This window comes from Sminthopsis crassicaudata, chromosome 2 (assembly GCF_048593235.1).
Source record: "Sminthopsis crassicaudata isolate SCR6 chromosome 2, ASM4859323v1, whole genome shotgun sequence".
Taxonomy (NCBI): domain Eukaryota; kingdom Metazoa; phylum Chordata; class Mammalia; order Dasyuromorphia; family Dasyuridae; genus Sminthopsis; species Sminthopsis crassicaudata.
Genome location: NC_133618.1, coordinates 474484812 through 474509523, shown reverse-complemented (window position 1 = coordinate 474509523; position 24712 = coordinate 474484812). Strand labels below are relative to the sequence as shown.

The following is a 24712-nucleotide window of genomic DNA, read 5'->3' as shown; positions in this document are numbered from 1 at the left end:
TTTCTGAACTTCAACATTTGGTAGTTTGAATCTACTTAAGAAAATAGGCCTAGCCATTCTGTTGGAGAACTGATGATTCAAAATCCTATCAACCTATAAAATACTAAATCAAAACGGACACAGACGAATATTTTCCAGTAAAAAATATTAAAACAATGGCCATCTTTTAAAAAATGTAATAATAGCTTTTTATTTTCAAAATACATGCAAAGATAGTTTTCAACATTCACGCTTGCAAAACCTTGTGTTCCAGATTTTTCTCCCTCCCTTCCCTCTACCCCACTTCTCCTAGATAGTAAGTAATCCAATATATTTTAAACCTCAATAATGATTCTCCTATATATATTTTCACATTTATCATGCTGCACAAGAAAAATCAGGTCAAAAAGGGGAAAATAATGAGGAAGGTAAAAAAAAGCAAGCAAACAACAAAAAGGTTAAAATACTATGCTGTGATTCACATTCAGTCCCCACAGTCCAGATGGCTCTCTAATGGCCATTTTTTTTAACAACAATAAAAGTGATAGGGTTCTGAGTGATGGAATACCATTCACCAAAAAATTAAAGTCGAAAAAAACCCAAATCACAATGAGGCACCCCATGTGGATATAAATAGGCCACAATATATGATCAATTTTGAGGCAAATCCAAAGAGTACAGCTCTGTTGTGATCTGCACTATTAGCAGAAGTACCCACATAATTCATAAATTCATCAAAAAGTTAAAGACAAATCAATATTTTGACCAAAAATTGAATGTTTCATACCTCAAATCACATCAATGTTTGAAATATTTTGAAAAATCATTTCAAAACTGAGCAAAAAAAGAGTATCCCAATTGTGAAGAAAAGAAAAATTATTATTATGCAAAATAAAATAAATTATTAAGAACAAAACCATAACACCAGCTGATAGTTATAAAATGCTTTTATGTACATGATCTTATTTGATCCTTGGAAGAACCTCTGTGAGGTCAAGTGGATTTCATTCAGTAAAAATAATTCTCTCTCTCTCTCTCTCTCTCTCTCTCTCTCTCTCTCTCTCTCTCTCTCTGTCTCTGTCTCTGTCTCTCTCTCTCTCTCCCTCTCACACACACACACACACACACACACACACACACACACACACACACACACACACACTTATTTAATATTTTATTTTTCTCTGTTAAATGTAAAACAATTTTTAACATTTATTTTTTAAAACTTCCAGATTCTCTTTTTTCTCATCTTCCCTTTATTAAGAATGCACATGTATGTGAAGTTATGCAAAACATTTATATAAAAGCCATTTTGAGAAGGATTCTTCCCTCCCCCCCCCAAAAAAAAAACCTTCAAGAAAAAAAAAAAGTTTATTTTTTTAAAAGTATGTTTCAATCTATATTCAGAAACAATTCTTTCTCTGGGTATGAATAGTATTTTTCATCACAAGAACTTCAGACTAGTCTTGGATCACTGTATTGTTGAGAACAGCAAAGTCATTCACAGATAATCATCCTGAACCATTGCTATTACTTTGTACACAATACATTTCACTTTGATGACCTCATGGAAGAATTTCCAGATTTTTCTGAGAGCATCCTGATCATCAAGATAAAGAACTCTTGAAGAGAAACTAAAACAAAAAATCCCCAAATCTAAAATTTAAAAATAAAAGAGGTCAAGAAATTGGAAAAATATATTTATAAGAATGTAGTTGGTGAATATCTAACATCCAAAATCTGTAAGGAATTGATACAAAATTTAAAACTAATTCCTATTATCAATGGAGAAAGTTAAAGGATATACACAATTTTTGAAAGAAAAAAACAAATTATTATCATTTGAAAAACTGTTCAACATATTCATACTTAAAGGAATGTAAATTAAAAACCACTTTATAGTATACTCATACCCATTAAACTGATAATATATAATGTTGATGAAGTTGTGGGGAAATATGCATAATGTTATACTGTTAGTGGAAACATATCTTGGTTAAAAAAATGTTAAAAAGGACTCTTAGCAATATACATGAGCTACAAAATCCAACATATTCTCTGGCTCAGTCTTCCCATTACTAGGGTTCCTACTACTATTTGATAGTAATTGGAATTATATCATTGACTTGAAGTTTTAGTCCTTCACTTATCAATTTGTTCATATTTTTGAAACTTAGATTTATAACTAAAAAACATAAAGTACTGCTCTTTCATATATGAAGATCTCAGCAGGCTCATTGCTAGGGAAAAGCTCAGTTGCCCCTATCAGTCTATCCAAATCCCTGCATTCCTCGAATTTTAGAATGCTTGTTAGAATAAACTTTAAGAGATCATCTTGAACATCCTTCTCTTTTATTCATCTGTAAGTTTTAGATACACTTAAAGAGACAGACCAGAACATATATCCAGTATATCTCAAGATGCAGAATTAGAATCTATGTCTTTTTGGTTCAGTGGACAGCTCTAATCATTATACCACATCACTGCTACAAAATCATTTCCTCCCAAAAAAGATATCCCATTCCTCATCAGAGCCCAACCAATGGCCCCCCTTTTATTTGATCATCAAAAAAGGGGGAGAGCACTCCACTAAAACTTAGGTACTCTCAGAGTTTGTGGTAATAGGATTTCACACATAAATCATTTTATCTTATCTTTTTTCCTTTTTACAAATAAAAACCAGTCTAAATTCACATTTAAAAAACTTTTAATATGTTCAGTTTAACACAGATCTCAATCAAACCTAATTCTGGTTTGCAGAAAAAAAAAGGAATCTTGTCTCATCAGGTGCCCTAAAGTGTTCTAACTGAAACAATTCTGTATTATGACCACCTACTGTAAAAGGTAGCTATTATTCAGGTTATATAACTAGTAATTGGCTTTGCCAGAGATTCAAGAGGAGCAATACATCTATGTTATCCTTCCTACAGTTAGGTGAACTACATACTGCCTCCCAATGTTATCACCTGCCAACTTTGAGAAGTAAATCTAAAGAAGGAAATAGGGTTCAAGCCAAAACAAATGTGAGGCATAATCATGTGGTACTTTGGAGTTTGTCCAAGTAACCCCTAGGAAACACACCACCACTTACAACAGCTCATCATATTAACTTTCAGGCAATTTTCCTCTGATTCATAGGGCAAAGTCCCTCTCCTTGCCTGCTGCACCTCTCTCAGAGCCTGATAGCCAGGGTTGAACTAAGCTGAAATTCAAGGAAATATATCTTTTAGGCCCTTCCCATGGGGCCCACTTTCTTTGCTCTTGATTCATACAGGTGGAATTTGAAGGCAAAAAAATTTAGAGGCAATTGGGTGGTGACATTCAGCCAAATTCCCAGGCTAATATTGGGAAAAACAACAAACTTGATCCTTAATAGGGAACCCGAACCCTGACTCTCTCCATCCCCACCCCAGTTCCACACATATAGGACTCAAAGTATATGTTTGCAAGGTTCAGATGTTAGAAGAAATGCCAATGCCTAAATAAAAAGGCAAGACATGTTTTGGTTAAACTGAAGACAAATGGCCAGAGATACAAATATATGCAATACAAAACTGAAATCAAATATCCAACACCTCATTGTAAAGCAGAAAATATAATTATTTCTTGGTACAAGAGACAGATTTTATACTTTTTAATACTCTTGATATTAAAATAGGTTTCTGTGTTGGTTGATTTTGCTAAACTATTTGTTTTGTTTTTCAGAAGGAGACCTCATTAGCTAGCTAGAGGGTTGAGGGCATAAATGGAAATGATTATGATCTAAAAGCATTAATTAATAAAATGAAATTAATAAAATTTATTAATTTTAAAACAAACCAAATAATGAAGCATAAAACCCCTTACTATTCAACTGAATCCTAAGAGAAGCAAATAATGCAAAGGAAAAGCTAAATTGAACTCAAGGTTAAAAAAGAGAATCCTCTCCACAATATGAACATGGCAGTAAATTTAACATAAACAAAGCCTAATCACAAGTGCTAAGCTTTGGTGCTGTTGCTGGACTGAAAGAAGGAACGCCTACTTGTTAGGAAGTAAGAAACAATGGAAACAAAGCTGAATTCATATTAATTAATTAATTAATTAATTAAGGATTGCAAAGATGGTATAGTACATAGAATGCCAGGCCTGGAGTCAGGAGGACCTAAGTTCAAATATGACCTCAGATACTTACTAGCTGTAGGCAAGTCATTTAACCCCATCTGACTCAGTTTTCTCATCTGTAAATGAGATGAAGAAGGAAATGGAGAAAGAAGTCACTCCAGGATTTTTGCCAAGAAAACTCCAAATGAGATCACAAAGAATTAGACACAACAAACTGATTTGAAAGACAAACAAACAAACAAAAACCCTCTTGAGAAAATGAAAAATCAAAGGATAAAGGTTAATAATTCTCTATCTTGTACTTCTGGTTGTACTTCATCATAGAATTTCTGAGTTTAATGGAACCTCAAAGGTAATCTAGTCTAATCCATTATTGAGCAGTTACCTCCTCTATAATAACATTCTTTCAAATAGTTATTTCCTCCAAGATATTCAATGTGATAAGTCTAAGGATCAAATATTTAATGCCATATAAAAAAGTAAAACACTGTTCCAAGTGATTGTATATTTAATGGTGATGTTTGGTATACTATTAAAAAAAAAAACCATGAAAAACTAGAGCCTTTCATGTAATAACAAAGAAAGAAAGAATAACAAAATGCTGAGAAAGAGAGACAGAGAGAGAGAAGCTATTGTGTAAGGAAATAAAAGTGCCAGAAGCCAAAATTCTTTTAAGCCAAAAGCAGGTGTTTGATCTGGATACAAAGCTTCATTATCAGATAGTTATACTCAAAGAAGAAAGAAGTTAAATTAAAAGGAATGAAATTAAATTAAAACTTCCAAGTGAGGGAAAAGAAAGTATAAACCTAGAGTCAAAATGAACCTTGGAGAAGCACAAACGCATAAATGTTAACAGGAGATAAACGGATCACAGATAACATAGTGGTCATTGTTCCCAGGAGACCAGGCAATAACTATCTAATTCTGCTAATGGAGATCTGCTTGGATAAACTGTACATTTACACTAGACAGGAAGTCATCTTTGAACCTGTGAAGTTCGTAATGTTCTTTCTTTTTCTTAAGCATATTCAGCATTATCTTGAACCTATTTCACCCAGGCAACTAGGTGATGCAGTGATTAGAATGCTGGGCATGGAATCAGAAAAATGAGTTCAAATTTGCCGTCAAAGGCTTACTGTTAAGTCACTTAACTGGTCTGCCTCAACTTCTTCAACTGTAAAAGGGTATGATAATAGCAGCATGTACTTCCTATGGTTGTAAGGTTCGAATGAGATTACATTTTTATATTTAAAAAATGTTAAATTGTGTTTATCACCTGGATCTTAGCAGGTGCTACATAAATGCTTATTCCTTTTTCCTCTCTTCATCTGATATTTTTATGACTTATTTTGGATTAACTATTTTATTTTTTAAAATATTCTTACTGATTCCTTCAAATTACTGATAAGAGAAAAACATCTCTGGGGTTTTATCTCACATCTAAAAAATTGGCAAAGATAATAATAGTCAATATTGGAGGTGTTCTGAAAAGATAAGATAACTAAGATATTATGGGTGAAGCTGTAAATGGTCCAAGCATTCTAGAAAGCAATTTTAAATTGGGCTAAGAATGTTCAAAAACATCCATTAACCTGAAGATTTGTCCTGGAAATTTCACTTTTGGGCCTATATTAGAAGGATATCCAAGACTAAATAGTGCCATATATATGCCAAAAAAATCTTAATTACATAATTACATCAAAGAACTGGAAATAAAGTCCCTTATTTGGGGGTTAGCCAAACATATTGTAGTACATGGATAATATGAAATACTGCATTATAAGAAATTATAAGTGTGAAAAACATAGCAAAGCATAGAGAAATATATGAACTGATGTAGAGTGAGATAAATAGAAATAGGAAACAATATACACAATTACCCAACCATATAAATGGAAAGAAAAAGAACAAAAATGAATACTATGACATTATAATGACCAAGCAAACTTCAGATAAATGTTAAGAAAATGCATTGAGGATATGGGCACTATGATTGTAAAATATTAAATACTTATTAGACTCAGTTGATATGTATGTTAGATTTGAGACTAGAATTTTTTCTCTTCCTTTAAAAAAAACAAGAGATGACTCTTTGGATAAAGTTGGAAGAGGGATGTATATGGAAATGAAAGTGATATAAAAATCAAAGCCATAAAAAAACGCTTCACAAACATGTTAACCTAAAAGCATTTTATATTCTTCTGGGAGAACAGTAATGGAATGATTAAAATAGAAATGAAAACACTAAAAAAGACACCAGATCTCAGACTAAATGTTATGATGTCTTAGATCTTGATGTATCACATAATGAAACATTTTCCATTCTCTTTAGTCAATAAACATTTATTAAATACCCACTATGTGCCAGGTACCATGCTAACCATACTAAGCATGTGCTTTAACACATGATATTTGTGTCATTTAATTTTGTTCAACTGTTCTAAGTTCTAAGGAGATTGTGCATGTATTGTAAATTATGGAACAAAAAAGATAATACATTTAAATAAACCAAAAAATTAAAATTACAGAAGGCTATGTCTTTTATTAATTCTTATGACAATTTTACAACCCATACCTTGAAACTAGGGTAAATAAGTTTTGATATATAAATATCTACTTCACGTATCTACTTTTGGAACTAAGTCAGAACAATAGAAAGAGAAATACTATCAAGCAATAGCATCCTTATTTTAAGGCTATGACACTTTAAAGTACTATTAACTATAAGATCAGTGGCAAGTTCAAAGTCATAGGTACAAATGAAACTTGCTCTAAAGTCATATTCAAAATTCCTATCCCAGACCACAATATCTTTCTTGCTATTACATAGCATTAATACTTTCACAACTATCAGAAATAGGTAACCATATCAAGAATCAGAAAAGAAACTTTTTCAACAATGAATCTGGCAAAAACAAACAAACATTTCCACATGGTTGTCTGTAATGGAAGGGAGATAAATTCTTTGAAAATTGAAAAGTACCACATAAATTGGAATTGCTATTCTTAATAAAAATAAGTCCTTTTGTAAATATGGATCAGAAAAGAAAGTCACCTTAATCCCACCTAAGAAAATAAAGAAGTAAAGTATCAAAGAAAAAACCTACAGAAGTACTATCCAGGCAGAGTTTCATCAAAGTGTTTATATTCCTCCCCCCCCCCCTGCAAGATTTGCAAATTGTATTCCATGTGATAATTCACCAAAGGTCTTGAGTTTTCACTGTAATACAAAATTTGCCTTATCACAAAGTCAATGACTAAATATTATGGAAAGCCAAAAGGTGTGGCACACAAAATGTAATTAAAAAAAAAAATTATCCCTTTGCATGTTGTATACTAAATGGCTGGCTGCCTATACTAATTACTTTAATAATATATTCATGTTTATATGAAGGGTTGTTTATTGTTCTTTGATATGGTTCTATGGTACGTGTTCTTTGAAAAAACAGTATGACTACACATGTATAACCTATATTAAATTGCTTGCTGTCTTAGAAAGAGGTGAGATGAGAAATGGGAAGAAAACATTTGGAACCCCCAAAATTTTTTAATGAAGGTTAAAAACTGTCTTTATATGTAATTGGGGAAAAAATAAAATATTTTTTTAAAAATCATGATGATCTTAGTTACTAAACCAAAAAAATCAAAACAGAGAAAGTAACACCATCCCTAATGAATACTGATTCAAAAAGTTTAAGTAAATTATCAACAGAGAGGATATTATAACATATAAAAAACCAGTAACAACACTGTGACCAAGCAGACTTTATACCAGGATTGAAAGGTTGGTTTAATATTAAGAAAACCATAAACAAAATAGATCATTTTATAATAACAAACATTTTATGATAGATGCAAAAAATGTTTTTGATAAGATGCAACATTCATTACTATTTTTAAAAGAAACATGGGAATAAATGAGTCTTTGCTTATTTTGGCAAATAATATCTATCTAAAATCACACAAGTCAGAATTCTATATAGTACATAAGAACTAAAGGCTTTTCAGTTACATCAGGGATAAAATAAGGATGTCCATTGCCACCACTAATGTTTGATATAGTTCTAGAAATGCCAGCTCTAACAATAAAATAAGAAAAAGAAACAGAGGGAACAATCATAAGTAAGGAGAAAATAAAATTGTCATTTTATTGTGCAAATAATTAGTTTAGAGATTTCTTGAGAGTTAAGTAAAAATTGAAACAATAATTCCAACAGTTACAAAATAAAAAATAAACATAATTCATCAGTTTTTCTGCCTTTTACCAATAAAATAGCAGGAAAGGATGAAAAAACAAGTCTTATCAAAAATAATTATAGAATGTAAAAAATATTTTGGAGTCTGCCTAGCAAGATGCAGAGGAATTATATAAATACATCTAGACAAATGACAAAATAAACAGACAAAACTACATTATAGAAAGATTGAATGCTCTAGGATATGCCAAATCAATATCATTAAAATGACACTAATTTGTTATTATTTTGTCAGTCCTGTCCAATTCTTCCTGATGTCATTTGGGGGTTTTCTTAGCTAAGATTAGGTTTGCCATTTGCTTCTCCAGCTCATTTTTTCTTTTTTATAGATGAGGAAGCTGAGGCAGAGATAAGTGACTTATCCAGGACCATACAGTAATATTTAAAGCCAGATTTTAACTCAGGTTTTCCTGACTCAAGGCCTGACACTTTATCCTAGCTACACTACAATGTTATTTTAAATTGCCAAAATTATTATTTTATAAAGCTAGAAAAAAATAGAAGTTTGTCTGAAAAAACAAAAGGTTAAGAACCTAAATAAAGAGGGGTAGAGGAGAGAAAGTGGGAAGGGAAAAGGCCTACTATTACCAGATTGCAAACAATACTATAAAGTTATAATCGTAAAACTGTATTTTAAAAAATAATCATTAGAACATATTATGTATACAACATAAGGAAACAAATAAACATAGTGACATAGTGTTTAATAAATTTGAAGCCCCCAACTACTAGATTAATGACTTGCTATTTGAATTTAAAAAAATATTGCTGATAAAATTGGAACACTGTCTGCCAGAAATTAGATATAGATAAATTTCTTATACTGTATATAAAGATAAGCTGTATATATATATATATATATATGTATGTATGTATGTATATAAGAAACAGATACAAAAAGTCATATTATAAATTTAGAGGAATAAAGAAATTACCTATCATATTCTAGGTAAGGACATAGAGATGAAGAAGGAACATTACAGATAGGGGAAGAGTTCATGGGATGGGGGAAAAATAAGGAATAGAGAAAATCACAGATTATGCAATGGAGAATTTTGAATAATTAGATAGAAAATAGTTAACAAATAAAGAGTAAAATCTGTAGGCATTTATTAAGCACTTTACATGTATCAAATACTACATTAAATCCTGAGGACAGCCAGAAAAGCAAAGAACTATGGATATATATATATATATATTATATGCAATGTAAGCAGAATAGAAGGTAATGTTAAAGGAAAGTGGGGAGGAGAAAAAAAAACCTGGGAAGGCCTCTTGTAGAAGGTGAAATTTGGGCTGAGTCTACAGGATGCCAAGAAAGTCAGGAGGCAAGGGTGAGGAGAGCAAACATTCCAGGCAAGAAGCATGTCCAGAGATGTAGTCTTTTGTGCAAGGAAGAACATGGAGATCAAAATCACTAGATCATAAAGCATATGAAGGAGACCAAAGTATAAGAAGACTAGAAAGGTAAGAAGGGACTATGTTGAAAAAAGCTTTAAAAATCAAATATAAGATTTTATATTTGATCATGGAAGTAAGAAGGAGCATTGGAATTTATTAATTGGGGGAGTCAGGAGGGGGAAATCACATGGTGATCTGCACATTTTAGCAATAAAGTATTTTTAAAATTAAGATATCTATTTTTATATACATGCATATTAGATTTGATACTGTTGCACACTTAACAGACCACAATATAGTATAATATATACTGGGAAACAAAAAAATTTGTGTGACTGGCTTTATTCCAATATTTGTTTAGGTGGTTTGGAACTAAACTTATAATATTTCTGTGGTATGCCTCTGTGTGTGTGTGTGTGTGTGATATGTATAATTAAATATATATATATATATATATATATATATATATATATATATATATATATATATATATATATATATATATATATATATATATATATATATATATATATATATATAATAACATAGGAAAATACTAAAATTAAGAAGGATTGGGAAAGAGTTCATATAGGAGGCAGGATTTTATCCTGACAAACCAGGACCTAGAGATGAAGAAGGAACATTACAGACATTGAGGACAGCCAGAGGAAATGCCCAGAGTCAGGAGTCTGGTTTGTGGAACTCTCAGGCCAGTGTCACAGGGTTAAAGGCTACATAGGTAGGAAGGGGACTAGGCCTTTGAAGGCCAAATAGGGGATTTTGTATTTGATGCTGAAAATGATAGAGAGCTATTGGAGTTTCCTGAAATTGTGGGTGACATGATCAGACCTACACTTGAGGAAAATCACTGTAGTGGTTGAACAGAAGATAGATTGGAATAGGGAGACTAAGCAACAGTCTATTGGAGGATCAGTGATAATGGCAGCATCAGAGGAAAAAAGGGAATGTATTCAAGAAAGGTTGCAAAGGTGAAATCAATAGGCCTTGGACTTAGATTGGACATGGGATGAAAGCGATAGTGAAGAGTCAAGGATGAGACCTAGATTGTGAGCTTTGGGGACTTTCTAATAAGAAATAAAGCTTGGGAGTAGCTTTGTTTTTTTGTTTTTTTAATTAATTATTTAAAAGAAAGGAAAAAGAAAAAGAAAACACTAGGAGAGAAAAAGTGAGAGGAAAAGTAGGAGAAATTATCTCATAATTTGCATATATAGCTAGAAGACTTTACAAAAAAGCAGGAAGAGATAGGAAAAGGAATCCCTAAAGCTCATTATCATAACTGATTAAGAGAAGGAAGAATATACATGCAGTGGGTACAGAAATACATTTCACTCAGCAGCAAAACAGAAGAAAAAAAGCAAAAGGAGGGGCAGCTTAAGTGGCGCAGTGGATAGAGCACCAGCCCTGAATTCAGGAGGACCCGAGTTCAAATCTGATCTCAGACACTTAACACTTCCTAGCTGTGTAACCCTGGGCAAGTCACTTAACCCCAGCCTCAGGGGGAAAAAAAAAAAAAAAAGAAAGAAAGAAAGCAAAAGGAGAAGAAGAAATAAGAGGGAAGGTAGATTAATAGAGAAATTAGTTCTCTAAGTAAAACAAATTCTACTCATAGAAAAAGGATTGAGAAAGAAAAGGAAAGGAAGTAACAAGAGGGAGGATAGTTTAAAGGAGAGATTAGTTCTGAACAAAACAAATCCTAAACATAGAAAAAGATTGGGAAAGTTTAAGAGGAAAGAAAGTTTTAAGAATTTGTGGTTAGGCTTTTGGTGAAAGAAAGAGAAGTGAATAAAGGAAGTCGAAGTAGAATATATCAAATCTAGAGCACTAGTGAGCAGCACATTCCTATCATAACATCCTCTTTATAAAGAAGGGATAGGAAACTAGGATCAAAGACCAATCATTATTCCAGAGGTCCCATGATACTATCTACTTTCTCAAAGAGAGATAATGGACTCAGTACAAGTTGACACATATTTTTGGACATAAGCAATGTAGGAATTTGCTTTACTTGACCCCAGAAATTTGTTACAAAGGTTTTGTTTTTCTTTCTTTTTCAGTACTATCAACCCTTATGCAAAAACTTGTGCAACTGTAGACAACTTTGCTTGTAATAATAAATGTCTTGAATTCAACTGAATTATGAGGAATGTCTTTTCGTGTTAGCTATTTTGGCTGACTTTAAATCTGTTTCCCATTTAGAGAGAGTTTGACTCAAATCAACTAGAATTAAAATAAGATATACATTTCTGATCAGGAAGACTTACTTTGTTTCTATTTAAAAAAGAAAACGACAGAAAATTTCACTTTTTTTTTTTTTGCTTGATGCAACTTTAAAACATTTTTTTCACAATTAAGAGACACACGTTTCATTTTAAAATAATTTATGAGATGCATTAGCTCCTCTGAGTTACTCCTATCCTCAGAAAGGCAATTATCCTCAGGTCTCAGGGATAACGCCAAAAGCTTAAATTACTAATGATAGATCATGAGAGCCCTTAGCAAAGGCATTTCATAGTAGCTGCTACAAAAGTATTCCCATAAATCGGGGTATACTCTTTCACAAATACACACATCATCCATGAGAAGAATGAGCATAAAAATAATGCAGAATAGTAGTGAAGCACCCATACAGAATATATGTATGGAAAGGGCAACTCACAGGGTTTAGAAGTCTTTTCCCTATTTTTCAATTTTTTTCAAGTTCGTCCCCTGAATGCAGCATCTTTGCTAAGAAGGCTGTTCAACTAGGTTCTTAAGACTTCTCTCAATATCATAATTGGCTCTCTCTCTGGTTCCAAAGATCTCTTTCTTTCAAGTGATGTTCTCCTTATATAACTGTCTAAATGGACTGTCTCTATTCTGATACGTACGGTATTCCTAAACTAGTCAAGGAACAACCACACAAAATCATATGGTTTGTAGGGGAAGGCAGAGGAGATAAAATTCCTGTTCTCTATTCTGCTCCCTGATGTACGTGTAGGAATCACTACTAGCTTTAACAGATCCCTGAAATTTGTCCAGAGCTTAGCTATTTAAAAGCCTCAGGGGCATGGCTAATTTGTTTGGTCAATTAGTTGGGTGGTTCCTTTTTAGACTGAATCACAAAGGTGTTTGAACCTCATAAAGAAATCAGGGTTTAGAATATCCCTGGTTAGTTTAATATTTCATCAACACCTTGTGAATACATTCCTCACCTTCTATATCAAATGAGATAGAGGGGAACTCCCTCTACTACACTAATATTTTAAAGTAGTGATTCATCTTTCTATTTCATATAAATACCCTCTCCATAGGTAAAAGAACTTCATTTTTAAAGTTCTGGTCTTGGTATCTTTTACGGCTTTCTATCTGTGACAGGTTTTCCCATTATCTATCTTAGATCAATGGAAATTACACTCAACTTTATTTCTCAAAAGTGTCTTTTATATTCCCTTTGCCCTTCTCTTCTTATTTCTGTACTGCAAACCCTCATCTAGATCTGCTCCATCCAGAATAATTCTTTATTATTTTAAAAAAACTTTTAACATACTTTTTTTTCTTTTTTCTTATTATAGCTTTTTATTTACAAGACATATGCATGGGTAATTTTTCAGCACTGACAATTCCAAAACCTTTTGTTCCAAATTTTCCATTCCTTCCCTCCACCCCCCCCCAGATGGCAGGTTGGCCAATACATGTTAAATATGTTAAAGTATATGTTAAATACGATATATGTATACATGTCCAAACAGTTATTTTGCTACACAAAAAGAATAGGATTTTGAAATAGTTTAACATACTCTTAATACAAAGTGATGGCTTAAAGTGTCTAAATAGGCTCACAGAGAGAAAATATATGATATTTTCACTTGTTGAATGTGATGTGTGAAGGTACAGTCTCTGCATCCCTGCTAGGGATGTATAGTAATACCTGTACTTTGAATAAATCACTTCCCTTCCCAGAACCTTAAATTTTCCATCTGTAAAATTAAAATATCAGTTTGGATGATCTCTAAGGTTCCCTCCACCTCTGAATCCAATGATCCTATAATATATCTTCATAGATCACATATTATTTATAAACATTTTCCCCCCTAAAAACTTAAACTCACATTTGAAAATTGAAATTAAACAGCTCTATGACATTTAAGGGGAATAAGACAAATTGAGTATTGAGCTCTACTGAATCCCAATTAAGAAAACTGTGGGAACCCGTAAGATTGGGCCCCTATCACCACCCCATAACCTGGAGCATACTTCTTTTGTGTTTTCTATGATGCTTCATATAGCACAATACTTGCTGAATTGAACTGTGACATAGTCTCTCTTTTTTTTCTTGGGCATAACTGGGATTAAGTGACTTGCCCAGAGTCACATAGCAATTAAGTGTTAAGTGTCTGAGGCTGAATTTGAACTCAGGTCATTCTGATTTCAACAAAGCACTCTCTCTACCCACTGTGCCATCTAACTGCCCCCAATGATCTATTTATAAAACTTTTTTAAAAAGATAATCATACAATGTTCTCAGAGGTTCTCCCTACCTCTAAATCTATGTCTTATGATCTATTATTCACAGGCACAGAATATACAGCCTTGGATGTGGCTTTTTCCAACAATAAGATGATTCAGATCAGTTCCAATAATCTTGTGATGAAAGAGAGCCATCTACACCCAGAGAGAGGACTTTGGGAATTGAATGTGGATCACAACATAACATTTTCAGTCTTTCTGTTGTTGTTTGATTGCATTTTGTTTTCTTTCTCATTTTTTTTCCTTCTTGATCGAATTTTTTTGTGTGTGTGCAGCAAGATAACTGTATAAATATGTATCATATATTGGATTTAATATATATTTTAACATATTTAAACATGTATTGGATTACTTGCCATTTAGGGGAGGGAGGGAATGAGGGGAAATTTTGGAACATAAGGTTTTGCAAGGATCAATGTTGAAAAATTATCCATGCATGTTTTGTAAATAAAAAGCTTTAATAAAAAAAATTAAAAACAGAATATCAAACTTGCAAGTTGCCTTAAAGATCATAGTCTTAATTTCTTTCATATCTTAAATGTATAGGGTATCACATGGACCTCTTGATTCCCAGTCCAATGTTTTTTTCTACTATGCCATGCAGCTCAGATTCTTTTATAGAAGTTAGAATTTCAATGAATCCTCAACAATTTTTTTTCAGATGAGAAAACTAAGGGATTTACCCAAGATCATACAAACTTTAAAGTCAAAATGGGTTGCAAGTCTTAGCTTATTTTAAGATCTACTTTGTATGTAGAGACTATGTGGTTATAGTGATTAGAAGGCCAGTTTTGAAATCCTGAAAGACCTGGAATTCTAGTCCCACTTTTGGCACATTCTGGATGTCTGATCCTATGAACAAATCATTTAGGTTCTCAGGACTCTGGACAAATCTCTCAATTTTAGAGAAAAAAAATCATACCAACCTGATAAAGGCAATTGCCTCAGCCAGGAGTTCCCTATACCACTGAAATAAAAATTTCAGTTCCTAAATCTATCTTTCACTTCTGAATATATACCTCCTCTCTTTCCTGCCCAGGAAGCCATCCCTTGTAATTAATTTTTTTTTTCCAGAGAAAACAAAGAACTTCAACATATCAATCAAAATTGACAGTACTGTAATTTTCCACATTCAGAGTAACCACTGGCACAGAGGAAAAGGGGTTCCTTAGAGCTTGAGAAAATTACTTTGGCAACTGGGTAGAAGACTAATTGGAGAAAGGAGAAATCAAAAGCAGAAAGATTAATGAATTTAGAAGCTATTGAAATCAAATAGAGATGGTAAGGGTCTGAATCAGGGTAATGGTGCTGTGAGTACAGAGAAAATTGATGCTAAGAAATGTTATGCTGTCTAAATATGTATACATATACTGGATTTAACATATATTTTAACATGTATTGGACTACCTGCCATCTAGGAGAGAGGGTGGAGGGAAGGAGGGGGTAATTTGGAACAGAAGGCTTCTGTAAGGGTCAATGTTAAAAAATCACCCATACATATGTTTTGCAAATAAAAGCCTTTAATAAAAATAAAAAAACAAAAAGAAATGTTATGGAAGTGGAATTGACTGAAATTTATTGATGTTGAGTCATTTTTCAATTGTGTCCAACTCTTTATGACCCCTATTTGGGATTTTCTTGGCAAAAAGCACTATAGTGATTTGCCATTTCCTTCTCCAGGTCATTTTACAAATGAGGAAACTGAGGCAAATAGGATTGAATGATTTGCCCAAGATCATACAGGAAATACCTAAAAGTAGATTTGAACTCACAAAGATGAAGATTCTTGACTCCAGGCCTGGCACTCTATCCACAGAGCCACCCAACTACCATAATAGAATCAGTCAACTGATTAGATGAGGCTTGAGAGAGCAAGGGAAACAGGAAGGGATTTAAAAAAGGAGGTGAGGAGAGAGAGAAGGAGACGGTGAAAGAAAGGGAGACAGACAAGGATGACCAAAGTTGTGAAAATGAGTTAGGGGGGAGTTGGTTAATGGCATCCTAAACAGCAACAGGAAAGTTTAGAGGAAGAGGAGAGTTAGAGGGGAAGATTTGGGAATGCTAAATTCCCAAAGGTACATGCAAGTGGAGACATTCAGGAGCCAGTTGGTGATTTGGACTACTCTTCCAGATACAGATTGGAATTGATATATAAATTTGAGATTTATCTTCAAGTAGGTGAGAATAAAATCCTTGGAGGTAGGTGAGATTACCTTACCAAAAAATTAAATATATTGAGAAAAGGGTCCAGGGTGTAACTTTGTAGATATCTATGCTAAGCAGGAAGGAGGTGAATGATAAGCCAGTAAAGGAGACTGATTAAGAATAGTCAGATAGATGGAAGTGGAAATCTTCAACATAAAGAAGATCCAACTCACTTCCAGTTGATCAATGATGGACAGAAATAACTATACCCAGAGAAGGAACACTGGGAAGCGAATGTAAATTGTTAGCACTACTGTCTATCTACCCAGGTTACTTATACCTTCAGAAGCTAATAATTAATGTGCAACAAGAAAAAGGTATTTACACACATATATTGTATCTAGGTTATATTGTAACACATGTAAAATGTATGGGATTACCTGCCATCGGGGGGAGGGAGTGGAGGGAGGGAGGGGATAATTTGGAAAAATGAATTAAAAAAAAAAAAATATATATATATATATATATATATAAAATAAGAATAGTCAGATAGAGAAATCATTAATTTAGAGATGGGAAAAAATACCTTGGAATGATCAAATCCAACCTCCTCATTTGAGAGGAAGGAATTTAAGAACAGAAACAATCTCTAAGGTCATACAAGTTAAATGGCAAAGCTGAATTTGAACCCAAGTCATAGGATCATAGTACAGTTATCCATTCCAAATTCCAACTTTCCCCATTGCAATTTCACAACATCTCTAGTCTGCATGAGAAATTAAGTAAGAATTTCTGGAGAGCTTTGCAAAAGCAGCAGATGACACTCAAAAGCAAACAACACTGAAGTTTAGAAACTCAGAAATCTATAAAATATATGTGTAGTACTGTATTACAGCAGCAACTTTTATCTTTTTATACCATAATAATTCAGACTTTTTCTCTAGTATGAAGGATGGATCAAAAAATTTTATTCATATTTTCCAGGTTACAAGGGCACCCATGCACCTAAACCCTCAAGATGTGGAAGGGATAACTGTATAATCAAACTAAAATTGAAAGGGACTACAGAGGCCATTTACTCCAACCTCCTCCCTTTACACACATAGAATATGGGTGCCAAGATGATTAATGTGAACCCACTTCCTCTGACCCAAGTCAATGTTCTTTTCATTCTATCATGCTGGTTCTCTGACATTAGATCATGCTACCTTGTCTCTCAACTAGAAAAGAGCTGTGTCACAGAAATCAGAGTATGAAAGTTGAAACTAGGTCATTGAATTTAGTCAGTTAAGCTGAACTCTTGTCTATCCTCTTCTGTTTTTTTTCCTTTTTGTTTAAGTCCAACCTAATTTCATTTGTATAAGGAATTTTTAGTTTGGAAACCATCTTTGCTGATATAGTTTAGCAACTAAATATAGATATAGAGAACTGTGTGGTACAGTGAGAGGATAAATGACTTGCCCAGGATCACACAGCATATGTATGTGAGAATATATATGTGTAATTTTATATTTATATATGTATATGTGTATATACATATACACCTACACAACACATGTACATATACACACATATCAAGTGTACATGTAGGTATACAGAGGCAAGACTTGGAACCATAGTCAGCCTTCTCTTGACTTTTTATCTGAGATGTTATTGTAGTTAAAAAAACAAACAAACAAAAAAAAAAAGATAGGGATCATAAAAAAGTAGGAAGAGGTTTGGATAATTAGACCCTGAATAGTTGAGAGCTGATTGTATTGAGAAACAAAGTTTCACTTCCCTATTTCCAATTATACACTCTGCAGAAAGCTATAAAAAAATAATAACCACCCTAGTCATCACTGACAAGGTTCCAGAAGAGGTATTTTTGGATTCACCTGAGAAGAGTTGTAGTACAATGAGTCATCAAAATACCTTATCATTTCTACCTAGCATTATTCAAACCCAGAAGTAGATTATTTTGAAAGAATGATCAAAATAGAAAAGGCTCTCTAAAACCAACTTTTATTACTATGTATCTTTCCTAATGAGGTATGGTCCAGCCTATTTGTTTGGATGTTGCATCATCCAGATCTCTATTGCCTAATCATTATCTCTCTTTGCATAGGCAAGTCTTCTCCCAGATCTCTCAATTGCCTGGAAGTACCATGCACCCCATCAATACATAACTACTAATGGGTGTATTTGATAAAACTTTAAGTCAGAATTGACCTTTCTATTTCTCCAGGAAACATGACCCATAGTTCTTCTGGTTCATTCCACAGCCTACTGCTGCTATATAATAACACCAGTTCATAATTGCTAATGTATAATTGCTGAAAGGCAAATGAAATTAGTATTCATATAAATTGTAGAAGTAGAGAGGAAAATTACTACCTTAACACTGGCACTGAAACCTGATTGCCCTTTCCCAATCAGATTTGATACTTGAATTCACAGTCTTTCTGAGCTCTGAGTTACCCTAATACTGCACTTTGACAAAATCATAGAATGATACCATTTTAGAGCCGAAATCATATGAACTAGAATCTTCTTTCTGCAATTAGGAAAATTGAAGCCTCGGAAGGTTAAACGACTTGCCATAAAATTACACAGTGGCTTTTCCCTAACTTAAATTTGTCTTAAATCCATTGTACTAAATCCAACAGCATATCCGAAAGTGAGAAATACTGCAACAAACTGCCTTACTAAAGTTATCGAAGTAAAAGTTAAAAAAAAAAAAAAAAAAGTACAAAATGCACTTACAACTTGGCATTTCGCCATTAACTTTAGGGAAAAGCAGCTATTTTATAACCTCTGTCACGATTAGAGGCCACGATCCATTCCTTTCCTCTCTCTGCTCTTTATAAGGAAAACATCTGGTCAAAATAACTCAAAAACTTAGTAAGGAAAATGAAATCTTAATCCGCATATTAAAATAAAATTCCATATCAATTTATCCTTTGTCAACTCATTTGTCCGGGGCTGAGAAAAGTATTCTGCTGTTTCCATCTGAATTTATATAACTTTTTGAAGTCGAGACACCTGCTGAAACTGGTGGTGTGGGAAATCACCAATGAGCTCCCAAGCTTAGAATGCTACAGGTAACTTGACCCATTAGAAAGGTTTCTCCTCTCTTTAAATCCTAAACCACCACCATTGTCCTGTCCTTAGTAATTAAAATCTCGCCAGCTCTCCAAATCTCAGCGCTCTCTCGAGTTGCCTTCAGAACGATCTCATTTCAGCGATGTAACATCGACTCCTGTGTTAAGCAATACTTAGGTGGTGGGGTTAAAACTCCGGGAAAAGTTCCTCCTGCAGCAAATCTCGGTTCCCCACGACCTCATGGGATCCACATGTCTCCAAGGAGGCCAGGAAGGGAGTGGAAAGCAGAGAGGAAGGCAAGGGACTCCTGCTCTCCAGAACAAACCGAGCAGAGACCTCCACTTCAGACAGACTAAATCTCCATCGTCCATTTCCTCGTCCTGACCCGGGAGATTAGAGGGCGCTGAGCAGCTTTGGGGGCCAGGAAGGAGGGACGCTGGGGCTTTCCCGGGACTAGTAAAAGCTGCACCTGCCCGGGACCGGGCACCCGTGGAGCCGAAGCAGAAGTGCGATTCACCTAAGTCGTCACAACTCCCTCCGCCCCAAGCCAGGTTCGTCGTTTTTCCCACACCTTCGTTCCCGAAGCCCTGAGCAGCCTACCTTTCGGAAATAGCATTCCCCCTCCTCCAAGGGTCGGCCGGCCGGGGGCGGTAAGGTGTCCGTCATATTGGATCCTGGCCTAGGGCGAGCTGAGGATGCTGGAGACCAGAAGTAGGGGGTTCCTCCCGTCTTCCCGCGGCGCCGCGTCCCAGCAGAGTGCTGGACTGGCTGGCAGTCTGGGCTGGAGATTCGATCCCTGACCCCTCCCCCTACTGGCTGGGAGGGAGGTTGAGCTCACTCCTCCACCCTCCCTCCGTCCTTCCCTCTCCTTCTCCTCCTCCTCCACCTCCCCGTGTTTGTATCCCCTGGAGCCCTGGAAACCCTGGAGCCAGGGGTGGTGCAGCTTCAGGAAAGGAGACAAACTGGCCAAGGGGGAGGGTTGCTAAGGGCCAGAAAGGTCCGTGGTCACCGCGGAAAACCTGGGGCTCTTTTGGAGACTGAGTTGAGGTTACGTGTGTGTGCGATTGTTGGGGGCCGCCTTCCCTCTATTATACTGAGCCTTACACCAATGCCAGCTCTGGTCCCGTGTAGCGCTTTTGCGCTGCTCTTTTGAGAACGCTCCTAAAGCCACATTGACCCTTAAAGAGCTGAATCCTATAATAGGAGCGGGAACTTTTGTCTTGGACCCGGTACCTTTGGAAAGTTGGTGCAGCTTGGGGGGAGGGGGGAAGGAAACTTACTCGGTCTTTATTTCAGACCTCTGGAAACTTGAGGGATATCAACCGGAACTGTGTATTATATGGGCAGGTGCGGTGGAAAGGTACTTAGGCTGAGAGCCAGAGACATGCATTCTACTTCTGGTTTCGCGAATTCCGGGAAGCAAAGCAGCTTCTGAGCCTTAGTTGCTTCTTTGTAAAGTGAGAGTAGCTAAGAGGGAATCGTTGGACCATGTTTAATGTCCCTTCCAAAGCTAAAGTTCCGTTTGTTGGGGGGAGGGGGGAATGGGAGGCCGAGGTGGGCGGGGGAAGGGTTGGAGAGCTGTAAGGCTGGAGAACTGAGGCGTTACGCCTCGAAAACTTCCAGGGGCTAACTTTAATTTGGGGCATACAATGTCCCCTCAGCCCCCCAGGAGTTCTAGAGCGAAAAATCAGGATTCACGAAGTAGGCAATAAAAATATGAGAGGGTGGGGGCTTTCAAAGAAGTTCGTGTATTGCACCAGCTGACTCCCGTTTGGCTTCTCCCCTCTCCCCAAAAAGATAAATCTGGCAGCCCCCACCAAGCCCACCCTCAAATCGAGTTCTTGCCTAAGAGATTAGATCGTTCTCCACGTCTCCGGCTCAATCGTCTCTTTTCTCGAGTGGGCAGTCTAGAGCCCTAGGTGAGGGTATTAAGAAGAAAAAAAAATCCTCAAATATCAAGAAACTTAAGCCCCACTTAATTCCCCAAGGATCCCACTTCTGGAGGTCTGACCAGGAGAGTAGGGGGAGGGGAATGAAGACCCTGCTTCCCCTCCCCCTAGTCCAGCCCAACTCTTTTCTTCCTTCCATGGGGCTTCTAGGCTTCTCCCACACCCGATAACGAGGCTTCGCGCCTGCGCGACCCCCGCCCTCTCCCGCCACACTTAAACCTCCCTCCCCCAGCCCTAAGGTCTTCTATTCCACACCCTGTTCTCGGCCAGAGGATACACCTGAGGGCGAGGTTCTGCGCGTGCGCAGTAATCTTCGGCAAAAAAAAAAAAAAAAAAAAAAAAAGCCTCTTGTGCGTCTGCCCCGGGATGCGTCTGGGGTCTTCGCTTGGCGCTGCTTTCTGGGTGGTCGGGAGTCAGTGTAGTCTCCGAGACCGCCCAAGCTGTGATGGAAAGGTCATCTAATCATCTTGCGGCTCAACTCCACTCTTCCCGGGAGCCTTCCGACCCCCGTCCGCCTCGTATCTAGCGCACTTTCGCACCCTCCCTCGGGCCTCCGCCGCGTCGGGGAGAGGGCCCAAGGGTCAGTCACGCCCCAGCGTCCCTTTGTTTTTTAGGGGCCCCAAAGAGCCAGTTTTACAAGTGGGGCTGCAAGCGACCCTTTCTTAGACTGCTTACAGGGGAGAGAGTGGGAGCGAAGTGCGCCGTGGGAGAGAAGGGAAAAGCATCTAGGAGACTTTTAATGGACAACAAAGGTCCGAAGAGAAGACACAAGCGGGACAAAGGGGTACCGACCTGTTAGATTGAACACGTACCGGAAAGAAATGCGTACTTGAGGAGGCTTCTTCTGTTCTTTGAAAGCCTGAATGCTCGTTGTTGTTGCCGTTAATGACCGCTCATTAAAGAGATTCCTGCGGGACTTTCCAACCAAGAAGTGATTCCGGCGGACTTGGGATGGAGAGCGCTGGCTTCATCCAAAGAGCCGACATTGGACGGGGATCACAGCGCAGTATTTTCTCCTTTGTTTGCTTCTTGTTTTCTCATCTTATCCGAGATAAGTGCATCATGTTAATTGTGGAAATGTGTGCAGAAGAATTCCACTGGTTTAACGGATTACTTGCTGTCTAGAAGAGAGAATTGGGGGGGGGGGGAGAAAAAAATTGGAACACAAGACTTTGCAAGAGTGAATGCTGAAAACTGTCCTTAAGTATATATTCAAAATAAAAGGTTATTAAGGAAACAAAAAGATTCTTGGTGCAGACACCGACCCACTGGGTGTACCTCCAACAAAACACCGCCTTCTCCTCCATATAGTTTCACTTGTTTTCTCCCAAGCTTGGAATTCCCTCCCTCCTCACCTCTGACTCCTGGCATACTTACTTAGAGTCTTTGCTAAAAATCTTATCTTCTGCAAGAACCTTTCCAGATTCCTTCTCTCTGCGATTTCTCTAAATCACCCTGCACATAACTTAATTTGTATTTAATTCTTTGCATGTTATCGCTGCCATAAGAATTGGAGCTTCTTGAAAAAGAGACTGGTTTTGCCTTTCTTTATATCCCCAGATTTAGCATAGTGTTTGATACTTATATTTAATATATAAGTGCTTAATACGTGCTTGTGTACCTGTTGACTTTAAGGAGTTAATCCCATGAACTCAACTGGTTTTTTATTTTATTTTAATTTAATAGTTTTTATTTACCAGATATATGCATGGGTAATTTTACAACATTGACAATTGCCAAACCTTTTGTTCTCATTTTTCCCCTCCCCCCCAGATGGCAGGTTGACCAATACATGTTAAATATGTTAGAGTCTAAACTAAATACCTCAACTGTTTTTAAAGTATCCTGGAACTTTACTTTTATTACCTTTGACTTAGAGGGGCTCACATTCTAATGAAGGAGGAAATATATAAACAACTATATGCATACAAAATAGATGGATATAGTATAAATGGGATGTAGTGTGTTAGTGTGGGAAGAGGAAGGACACCTGGAAAGATCATTTGCTGAAGGTGATCAGGAAATCCAGGAAATTGAAGTGAGGAGGGGAGAGTATTCTAGGCAAGGAGGACAGCCAGGAGAAAGATAATGGATGGAGGCCAGTGTCAATGGCTAGGAAAACATAGGGGGGTGGGGGAGAGAATTAAGTGTCGGACCAAAGTGGCTTTAGAGTTAAGTGATTTAGAATTAGATGTCAATTTTAATCTAGGTAAATCATTTACATACTGGGCCTTGGTTTATATAAAATAAATGAGTTGGACTAGATGGTCCTAAGCTAACCCAAAACCTTATGATCCTATAAAAATAGGTTTATTTATTAATCTATTTATTTCCTTATATTCCAGTACAGGGTAGATCAGGGAATATGTCTTTGTTATCCTTATCTCACCATAAATTTCGAAATCCACTGTGAACTGAAAAAATCACTGGATTTGGAATGGGAAAAACTGGGTTTTAATTCTCAGTTTACTCATCTATAAAGGAGATTGGAGTAGGCATTAAGGTCTTTTAGGTCTACATCTTATGCTTTTAAATATCTTATCTTTTCTTCAAATCTCAACTTTTATCCTCAAAGTCCCACCACAACATTCCCCACCACTTCAACTACCACTTCTCAAAACCCAGAGGAAATATTCCAGAATGCCAAATCCAAGACCCTTAAAATAGCAATATCCCTACAACTTCAAAGCCATTTGAAGTGATCAGAGGGAACAATACATATTTGGGTATAGACTTTTCACTCATTAGGAATATAGAAGAGAGAATTAGGAGGGTAGATTACAGGAAGGATGATACTAAAAAAAAAAAAATTTTAGGCACTCTATAATCAGCAATTAGCAACCATGATTCCAGAGGACTAATGAAACTTGTTGCCCACCTCTTGATCTAAAATTGAAGGATTCAGGGTGCAGAATGAGACTTTTTTTTTTTGACAGAGGAAGTAAAGAGATCAATTTTGCTTGATTATTCATATTTGCAAAGAGATTTTTTTTTGTTGTTCTTAAGGAAGATGAAGGGATAAAAAGCAGACTTGCTGATTGAAAAAAAATGTTTTTAAAGAAAGTATTTTGCATTGTAAAATTCAGACTTTGAGCCTTGAAAGCAGTAATTATTTTTTGCTTTTTAAAAAATCCCTAGGGGCAGTTAGGTGGCGCAGTGGATAGAGCACTAACCCTGAAGTCAGGAGAACCTGAATTCAAATCTTATCTCAGACACTTCACACAGCCTAGCTTCATGACCCTGGGAAAGTTACTTAACCCCAATTGC

At 36.0% G+C, this 24712-nt stretch overlaps 1 protein-coding gene across 1 annotated transcript in view; it reads right to left on the bottom strand.

Annotated features, from left to right (window-relative positions):
* The window catches only part of RHPN2 (rhophilin Rho GTPase binding protein 2), an 81017-nt gene extending 58621 nt beyond the window's left edge, over positions 1–22396 (bottom strand). The window contains exons 1-4 of the mRNA XM_074293234.1: positions 22258–22396; positions 21342–21411; positions 20777–20963; positions 20097–20194 (exon numbers count right to left, since the gene is read on the bottom strand). Of these exons, the coding sequence (XP_074149335.1) occupies positions 20097–20162 (66 nt within the window). The 5' untranslated portion in view covers positions 20163–20194; positions 20777–20963; positions 21342–21411; positions 22258–22396. The remainder of the gene's footprint in view (positions 1–20096; positions 20195–20776; positions 20964–21341; positions 21412–22257) is intronic.
* Positions 22397–24712: the final 2316 nt, after the last annotated feature.